This window comes from Cenococcum geophilum (assembly GCF_001692895.1).
Source record: "Cenococcum geophilum 1.58 unplaced genomic scaffold K441scaffold_5, whole genome shotgun sequence".
NCBI classification, from domain to species: Eukaryota; Fungi; Ascomycota; class Dothideomycetes; order Gloniales; family Gloniaceae; genus Cenococcum; species Cenococcum geophilum.
The window spans coordinates 1661321-1671868 of record NW_027137563.1 but is presented as its reverse complement, the minus strand read 5'-3'; the positions used below and the strand labels follow the sequence as shown (position 1 = coordinate 1671868).

The window sequence follows — 10548 nt, the reverse complement described above, 5'->3', positions numbered from 1 at the left end:
GTTGCCATCTAGGTATAAACGCTTACCGCTCTTAAATTTAAGAATGCGAAAATCCTAGGTAGTGTTATTTTATCTAATACGGAAGGCCTAAAAATGACTAAGCCGTGCTAGGATATACTCTATTAATAGCTTCCAAAGCTCCTTACTCCTTAAACTCTTCTAACTATCTATAAAAGCTTTAAAGATTATAGCTCTATTTATAAGCTATTAATAATAGGATTATATAATAAATATTAGTGCGACCCGGAAAGCCTTCTACTTAAATATACTACTGTAGTATATCTTAGTTTTATACCTTCTAATAAGGTTAACTATAAGAGCTTCCTACTTTCTATAAACCTAAAGGATGGTTTAGTTTTGTAAGTCTAGTATTAAAACTATATAATAAGATAGATAGCTATAGGTAATTTATTAACCCGTTAGCTTCTAGATAAATTATAAAAGTAACCTAACCGCCTATTACTTATTATCTATAAAGGAACTAACGCTAATAACATGGTTTATCCGTCTAAAGATAATGCCCCTATTAGGCGGCGTCGTTTAGCGAAGACGGAGGAGGAACTTAAGAACGTTAAATAGATAACTAAGGTTACTTTAAAAGATATAAAAAATACTCTAAGGAAAGACTTAATATATAATCCGCTAGTGGTAGACTCTTAGCAATTTATTATTATTGATAAATAACCTAGCTTACCGTTTTTACTTTTTAATATTATCTAGGACGCTTTATTAATGCTTATTAGCGACTTCTCCCTAAGGCAACTAGCTAAAAGAGTTATTTAAGACGTAATACTACCTGCGGTTTAGGAGATATTTTAGGAGGAAATAACCCTATAGAATACCTTTAATTTAGGATACTTACCCCTTTAGGATATTAAATATAAGGGAAATAGATTTAGGTCTTAGGACTTAGATAAAGGATTACTTATAAGTCGCTAGTCTAAATTTAAGAAGTCTTATACTAGAGATAAAGATCGGTTTATTATATACGTTATTTAGGATATAGAAAAAAGAGGTATAATTAGTCTTAATCCGGAATACGGACCTGCCTAGACTTGGCTATTAGTTATTTAAGGTATAGATAGAGGCCTTAACCTATACTTCCTATACGACTTTAGAGAAAAATTACCAGAGTTATTAGAGTCTATAATATCTTATAGAGCACTCCCTCTACCTAATTATCTTGTTAAATTTGCGGAGACCTTTAAAGAGAAGTATCTAAATGCGTTTATAGCTAAGGGTTCTATTTAGACCCACTATTATACTTAGCCTATACCGGCTATTAAATGACTAGGGAAGGCCGGGCTTAATTTTGGCACCTAGTAAGGACACGTCTATTGTTAGGGATTTATGCCGTTTAATAGACCTTAGTCGGAGCGAATATAGCAGTACTACGTCTACTACTATATAAACGCAAAATACCCCTTTATAATGTTCTACCTTATAAGCTTCGTTATTTATGCTACTAATAAGACTAATATTTAAGATGTAATTGCTGCTATTTTGGATAAAGCGGATACGTATAGCTGGAAGCTCACAATTCTACCCCCCTATAATTGGACTTCGGATATCTAGAGTTTGAATTTAGATAGAACTTTTTATGGAATTAGACCTATATAGTGGTGTATTTATGGCAGCTTTGTTTTAAGCGTTTAACAATAAGATAATATAAAATCGTTAAAAAAAAATTTATAGATAGGATATATACGGCATATAGGTCGCGTACCACGTATATCGCATATTAACGTATTATAAGGGTTATAGGGAGTTTAGGATATACTTAAGCACATATAATCCTTACCTAGATATCTTCTTTCCTTTATAGTTAATCTGGCATTTATTAGACGATAAAATACATATTATTTATCGTGAATTATTACTATATAACCTCTCGCCTACTAACCTAGAACGCCCTCGCTACGAGTTAGTTAGGCTTAACTATATAATACTAGCCGGTTTAGTAACGGTTTATAATGCTACTAAAGTATAACTAATAACGAAACTATACCTAGGGATGCTAATAATAGGATGGACCCGCGATTAAATAAGGGAATTGGCGGACAAGGTGAGCACTATTAGGGAAAATCTAAGATAACCTAAATAGTCGACTGTAAAGTTTCTATATGGGGATGCACCTTTATTAAATATTAAGTTAATAGCATTACGGAGACCTCTTTGGCCTTCTATGGCTACAGTTATTTAAACTATAGGTCTCTACGAACTACTTATATATCGACTTATTTTAGAATAAAGTCGTAGATAAGATAATTCTTAAATTTAAGACCGGTGGGGGAACTGGGAACGTTACTAAAATAATATTATTATAGACTTAATATATTGAGGAATATGGTAAATATAAATTACCTTTCTACCTTTAGTTTAATAATAAAGTAAGGCTTATAAATGTTATTATATAAAGTGTAGAATAGAGTACTCCTAAGCAGAATTAAGTAGTATCCCCTATTTCTATTCTAATATCCAAGCCTAGTAAGTAAGCGTTAGAGTGTATAGAGTGTAATATATAGTAAGGGAAAGCGCAAATAATATAGAATATAGTTGTGTTTACTATATAAAGGATAACGAGGAATAAGTTCTTTCTGCTAACCTAAACCTGCCTATATAGTATTTGTAAATTAGAGAAAATAAACGCTAAAATGCACTAATAGCAAAATGTAAGCACTATGCTAATAATTAAGCAACCCGTGATTGTCTTATAAAGGAGTCTAGCTAAGGCGTAATTTAGGTAATTAAGGTGATTAGAAGAATAGGAAATTAGTAGGCTAGCTAATAATTTAGAAACTTAAAGAGGAAGTAGTTTATAACTTATATAGTTTATATAATTTATATAAAAGTATTTTATTCTAACCGTTATATTTTAAGGAACTTAATAATTATACTTTAGAGGTAAAAACTAAATATAAGTATTAGTAATTAAAGGCACCTAGTTAGACTTATTTATACTAACCTATAAAGTAAAAGCTTTGGCCTTTTCTCTTCTCTTATTTATAACTATTGCTAAGACAATTCCTATTAATCCTATTTTAGCGCATACTGTAGCAATATACGCTGCTTTTAAGTATATTATATCTAGCTGCATCTTTTAGAAGTAGTTAGTTTTAGTAAGTAGCTAAGAATATAATAGACGCTAGTAGATTTAGGAAGCGTAAGTACTATAAGGTTAATATAATATATAGCGTAACTTTTAATATAAAAGAAAGGTAATAAGTAGAATAAAAAAAGCGAGTAGGGGCATATAAGGAAGGCTAAATTTAGGTAGGGCGGTACCTAGTTTATTAATATGGTTCTTAGTTTTACTAAGCTAACTTTATAAGCTAGTTTTATATTATTTTTAGAGGAAGACCGCTAGAGGTGCTAATAATTGCTTAACTAATGGCTGGTGTAGCTAAGGTGGATAATATAGGTAAGGTAGATAGTATAGATAAGGTAGATAATATGGGTAAGGTGGATAATATAGGTAAAGCCGATAAGGCTAAGTAAGTTATTAACGTTAACTAAACGCTAAGAAGTAGCATTAGCTAATAGGACGAGGATAAGAATAAGGAAAAAGAATGTATAATATAATATAGGACGGTAATAAGTAGGATAGAGATAAGGATATCTAATACTACCCCATTATTACCTTTAAAGGCTACACTATACTTAAAACAGTTAATAATAGTAAAATCTATCCTAACGCTTTCTAGTCTAATGTAACTATTAGGGAATTTTACTTAAGTAATCTGTCTTTTGTCCTTTCCTGCACTACTTAGGGTTTTTTTCTTTTTACGTTCTTGTTTTTCTTCTAGCTCTTTAGATATTAGTGGTTTAAAATAGTAGAATTTCTATAATTTTTTAACCCCTTCTACCGCAAGAAAGGATACGCTCCCCTTAACCTTATTCCACTATTCCTCTACTCCTAGTTATAGATATTTGTTAAAATTAGCGTCCCTATCCTTATTCTTCTCTCTCTAGCCTCCTTCCTATACCCTTCCGCTAAGGATGCCGTAATATAGTATCTTACTATATATAGGTATATTCCTAGTATCGTCTACTATATATATATTAAGAGGGATTTAGATTCTATAATTAATATACACTTTACGTACTTTCTATCCCTATACGCCTTAGTTATATATATTAAGCTATCTAAGATTTACCTCTATACTAACTATAACTAAACTAAGATTAAGTCCGCTATCGAAATAGGGAATATATAGACTTGTAAGGTCTTTACTACCTTCCTAAACCTTCTCCAAATTAACTACGTCTAGGTTCTATAGTTTATAGGCCCTAATATAATAAAGCCTATTAAAGCTATCTAGTATAAGTTAGACGTGCTACGCTAGGAAGAGGTCTTTAAGATTGGCGGCATCTATATAGACTAGGACGTTATGCCGCTTAAGTCCCTAACTCTACTATAGAACGCAGGGTTTACCTTTATTGCTAGACAACAGTATAGCGGCGCAGAGAAGGACGGCACTATTAACGGTATGATTAATAATAGAGTTTTCTTAATAAAGCCGAATAGCGCCTTAATAAGACTTATAGTGCGTAAGTAGATAGCTATGTTTAACGGCGCCTAGGAATTTAATTTATAACTACTAATACAAATTACTGGGCGCCTTATTAGTATTCTAAATAAAGTCCTTATCTTAGACCGGAACGTATTTGCGCCAATATACTAGTTCTAGGATAGTAAGGACGCCCTCTTTAGGATACACGGTACCGCATCTCCTAAGCCTATTACTACTAATTTAACGGATCCTATTATCTACTATAACACTATTATTAAGAACTAAAGAACGCGGAAGGACTAGGAGATGGATTTTAGTGCTATATATCTGCTATATGCTTTTAGATAGGGGTAGTATAATAAATAGATTATACTTAAGAAGATTTTAAGTTGGATAAGTAATTATAGAGTTATAACTTGGCCAATTGTTAAGAAGATGGTAGTAGATAGGTTGATAGTGGGAATAGAGGATAGTAACTGATTAATTCCCTTTATATACTTATATAGTCTACCGGTTTATAGGATTTCCTTTCTTTTTTCTTTCGTAATTAAGAGCATTGTGTTAATTCTCTTGCAACCCCCGCGTATATAAACGCGTCCCCTCCTTAGCTTAGTATCTTTAATAGTTGTAATCTATAAGCTTTATCTTAGAGGCATTTATACGTGCCGTTACAGCACCCCACCGAAAATTAAATAATATTATATTATTATTGGCTTGCTTATAGCCACTTAATAAAGAAGCTAATAGGGAGGGAGGCAGCCCGTTTATAATAACCCCTAGGCTACTAGTAAACCCTAGCTTACTAAACTTTACTTAGGTTTATAAAGGCACCGGATAAGCAGAATATATTATTATTAGGAGGATACGGTTAGTACTAACGTTAAGTTCCCTTGTTAAAGGCGGCTATATAAAACTTATAATAAAGTTTCTTAAATAGGTTTCTGTATATAGCGTATTAAATACTAATAATTTTTTGTTAAATCCCAGATAAGGCTAAATTGGCTAGCCCTATAACTGGAAATTGAACTACTAATAAGTGTATAAAAGACTAGGCCTTTTATTAGTATTTAATATTAATATAAGGCCGTATTGGAATTGATATTGAAGCCGAATTTAGTATTAAAAGTTTACTATTAAAGAAGGACGATATAAAAGCTGTGGCATACTAGGATAGATATAGGAAGCGCTAAATAGAACGGTACTAGTAGAGCCTAAGAACTTTATATTTTAAGGCTATGTGTAATATATAACTAATATACAAGATAAATAGAGTATATGAAATTTTATTGCTAATAAATGCGCACTTTATATAATCTAGGAAGGAAGAAGGATTAGAAGTAGTAGTAAAGTATAAAACTAGAAGCTTAAGTGGACCTATAACTATACCTACGTTCTTATACACTGCTTAAAGCCTAGCGTTTTAGAAGGCCTGGGTTTATCTATAGCCGGTAATATATAAAATTTGGCGTATTGGTGCAACTAGTGCTTCTGTTAAGATAATAGTAACTGTGTATAAAAGAACGGCACGATAAGTCATTTGTAGATAACTGATCTTTGTCCGTAGACTAAGTATTAAAGTTAAGGGTAACGGAAATATCTAGCTGCTCCTGGCCTTGAAGACCGCGATAGATAAGTATAAAACTCTAGGATATATAAAAATTTGAAACGTTGTAAGAGAAAAAGTTGTCATTAAATTCTGTCTAAGCTATATTTCCTTAATAGTTAGGCTCCGTCTAGGTATAGAGTCTAATTGGGCTATAAACATCCTATATAGAGTTAGTAAAAGAGGTTTTAAATCCTAAGGAATTTCGTGCCCGTCGTTTAGTGGTTATTATTTTGCGTTTAGTATAGTGTAGACTTGCGGCTCCTAGAGCTTTAAGTGTAAACGGACTAATTAGGTATAATAGTCTTATATTAAAATAGAAGTGTTGACTAGAAATTTTAGGTTAGGAACGAACTCGTATATAGATTGATTTACGTGGAAAATAAGGCTATATATATACGGTAGATGAGTTATAGGTACCCCTAATCTAACCCTAATATAGTAGTGATTAGCACTAGGTTAATAGGAAGTTTCTTTAGTTTAATAAAGCTGGTAATTGGAAAAGCTTCCTTTATATTATAAGAATTAATAACTTTAAAAGAAAAAAAATACTATATAATTAATTTTGCAGATCTACGAGTAGTGCTGTACTTTTGGGCTTATTTGACTATAATCTTCCTTATATAACATTATATAATATAACCTTATCTACTTCTACCTTATCTACCTTATCTACCCCATTTATCTTTAAGCTATTGTCTATTATGCTATTTGTATCTACCCTATATACTAGCGGTACGCTTTAGCGCCCTATTACCAATCCCCTTCTCCTTAGCTTAGTATCTTTATATTATAAGGGCCTAATAAATCTGAGGGTTAGTATGCTAAAAAGCGGAGCCACCTTAAATAAGTCCTTTTTTTCTAAAGCTAGGCTTCCTAGCTTTTATAGTAGGGATATTCTCCTTAAGACTTAGATATGTTATAGTAATGGCACTAGCTAGTTTTGGAGTTGTAGTATTATACTAGCCTTGTTAAGTGATAATTATAAATATAGTATCTACTTCTAAAAATTATTAAAGCAATAATTTATATCTTAGTAAAGGACTAAAGCTAAGCCCTTTTAGAACTTATATCTTAGCTCTATGCTCTGCTAGCGACTTAGTTAATTAAGGTATGAGTATAGTAGGAAGGACGTACGTAAGCCTATATAATTAGATTGTCTATTAATGAGGATCTAAAGCTAGAGAAAGGAAAGGAGAAGAATAGTAGCGCCGCTTGAAGTTTTATACAATCCTTTAGTTACGTAACCGCAATCTGCCGCAATCTACCGTTTTCTGCTAGTACTGTAACATACTTAATAGTTTCATACTTAACAAGATATAGTAATATAAATTATAACAATATAAAGGCCACCAAACTAATAAAAAGAAGTGTATAATTAGATAAAAGGTATTTTAAATAAATTCCAAGATCGTTTAGTTTAGGTATAGTCTTAATCTCTAGAGACTCCAGATTTGGCACGATATTATTATTTAGTTTAGGTATAGTCTAAATCTCTAGATACTTACCAGACTTAGTATAGATCTTTATATCTGTATAGAAAAATTCTACGCTTATATTCTCGCTTTGGGTATAGAATATAATACGTTGTTTATATATAGAGCTATCTAACTAAAGTGCTAATAATTGATAAGCTTTTATAATCAGCTAATTATAAAGTCCCTTTGGAATTTGGACCGCTAAGAGTTGGTTAAAATTTTGGTTATTATTCTATTGCTTTAAGAGGATATAAAGTATATCTGGATTTCTTTTGCTATATATTAGAGAGAATATTATAAAAATATTTATAGGGCGTTAACGTACTCGGCTGTATTCCCTTAAAAGGTATATTTAATAAGAAGTGCTAGCTTATCGCCCGGAATGCAGAGCGAGAAGACTCTATAAATGGTTTTCTTTTTCTTTTAGACTTTAATAACGGATTCTAAATTGGACTTATTAATGGGCACTGCGGTAAAAGTCCTAGGGGCTTTAGGACTATTAGGTATGAGGTAAATATATACCACTTTATTATACGCTGCTATACCAGACTAAGGGGTTATAGTTTAAACTAGGCTAGTATTATCCGCAATGGCATCTATCTTAAGTGTTAGAAACTTTAGGGTTTAGAGGCTGTGTTTTAAAAAGAAAGCGTAGACTAGAAGTTACGAAGTTGCTAGAGGTGCGTAGATTAAAAGCTTAGAGGGTTCCATAGCTAAGAGACTCTAGCTATATAGTTTAGGGGCTAGGGCTATATAGGGAGCAGTTAGAGGGTAAGTGTAATATCTAGAAGTAGATATCCGTAGCAGGATATATATATTCTAGGTTAAGTAGTATAGGGCTGAAGATTATAGGTCTTAGAGGCGTTTAAATTACGTAAGTATGTCCTAAAATAGCCTAAAGATATAGGATATGTACTTACTGCGGCCCTAACTGTAGCTAGATGTTATATTCTGCCCGTATTTCTTTAATAAGAGTAAAGGCAATATAGACCTAAAATCTCCTAGAGCTAAGGCAGACTTATTAGCTTTTAAGCTACAAAAAGAGATCTAATACGATTTGGTATAGGTAGCCCTAAGATATAAATATATTGTAGGATAAGCCCCTTTATACGGATATGGTCCTCTAAATTAAACTATAAGGTGCCTACGCTCTTAGCGGAGTCTTATTAAGGTAGGCTTGGCCTAAAACTACTTTAGCTAAGCTACCCTAGGGATAACAAAGTGCTTTAGGAATGTGACTGTATAAAAATATCCTAAAAAAGTATATAGACAGAGCTATTCCTATTATCTCTTTCTCTTTTAAAGGTATAGCAATACGATATATTACCTTATATTATAGTCGGTTATAGGCTATAAAAAGCCTGCGATAGTGGAATAGAGTTATAATAATGGAAAAGAAGTAAATGGATGACGTGGAGGAAATTTATAGACTTTGGATTGCGTACAAAATGCAATTCGTTAGATATCCCCTTAAACGCTAATATAGGGCTATATAACCAAGTCTAAGTAAATATATCCGCTCTAGTCTTAGGACTATTTATAGGTTTTAAGGGAGCCTTTACTACTTAATAAGGCAAAGCTAGGTATAATAGTTAGATCTTAAGAAGCTAGTAAATGGACTATATTAGGCAGCAATAGCAGATCGTATTTATAGTGATCTTTTTAGACTGGGTTAAAGTTAAAGTAGAGTAGAGTGGACTAGACTACTAGCCTTAATAGGTAAGTATTAATCCTGTTTAAGAATAAGTTAAACTATAAGTGGAGTAAATTTAAGCTTAAATCCACTTCACTCCGGTCAAAAAAGATTACTAGAGGGGAATAAGGGAAGGAGAGGTTATATTACCATTTAATATATAAATAGATGTAATGCTTTATATCTTAAAATGATATTTTTACTATTTATCTAAAAATACCGGTCTTAAACTGGAGCAAAATATTATATAGGCATCTGTATAGGATTTACTATAAAAAATCCATTTGCTATAGGAGTTCTATATATAATAAATACCCTATTACTTATGTGTTAAGAGGAGCCTAAAAATTAAAACGTAAATAAGCCTTTTCTTAAGTGAAATGCGGTATAAAAAGGAGTTATTTTAGGTCTGCTATACCTTGCTTAGTATTTACCCGCTTTTCCCTAGGCTTATACCTTTACTAGATACTATTTAACTGCATTATAATTATAAGGCTGTTTAAAATTATAAGAATAATCTTAATAATAGTAAGGGCGGGTAGCGATGCGCTATAATGGTTATTTTTACGGGTCGTTGACATGGCCACTCTAATGAGGAGTTTATGGCTATGTCTATTAGTTAATTTAGCCGTAAGCTAAGGAATATGCCTTACTTTAGTTTTTTAAGAATTTAGCGCAGTTTAGCAGCTCTATATATAGTAGTAGGTAGTAATCGGATTTGCGTAGATAAAGTTTAAAAAATATTAGTAGCTAATAGAAGTATATAAGGTAACTTTTATATCTAGGGTTTAATAGGATATCTTAGCCGTTATATAAGATATTAGTAGGGATAGGTGGATTAGGTGGATTAGGTGGATTAGGTAGATTAGATAGGTAACTAGGTATAGATTAGGTAGATTAAGGGGATAATAGACTAAGTAGATTAGTATAAGGTCTATAGTTATAGGGCTATAGTAGTAGTTAGATTTACGCCACTTTTTTAAGTATATAGGAGAAATATATGGGGCCTAGAGTGCCTCGCGTTTTAAAACTCTCTCTTTTTTAGGCCGACTTTAGCATCTAAGCCTTTTATTTCAAGGTAGATTTCCATATCTCCTTACTAAGAAGAGGCCTATAAAGTAAGTACACTACGCTCTTATAGAAGAAACTATTATAAACTATTTTGTTTTATATAGAACTAATAGGTAAGACTCTTATCTAAGTTATCTTTTGTAAATTTGCCTTATATCCGAGTTATCCCTAAACTTCTGGTCTATTACT

At 32.0% G+C, this 10548-nt stretch overlaps 1 protein-coding gene across 1 annotated transcript; it reads left to right on the top strand.

Moving 5' to 3' along the window:
• Window positions 1–4028: 4028 nt before the first annotated feature.
• K441DRAFT_540841 (uncharacterized protein) lies at window positions 4029–4178 on the top strand (the record flags this gene model as incomplete). Its single annotated transcript, XM_067642612.1, has 1 exon — window positions 4029–4178. A coding segment is annotated over one exon (150 nt), but the record flags the coding sequence as incomplete, so codon positions are not given.
• Between the last annotated feature and the right edge of the window lie 6370 nt (window positions 4179–10548).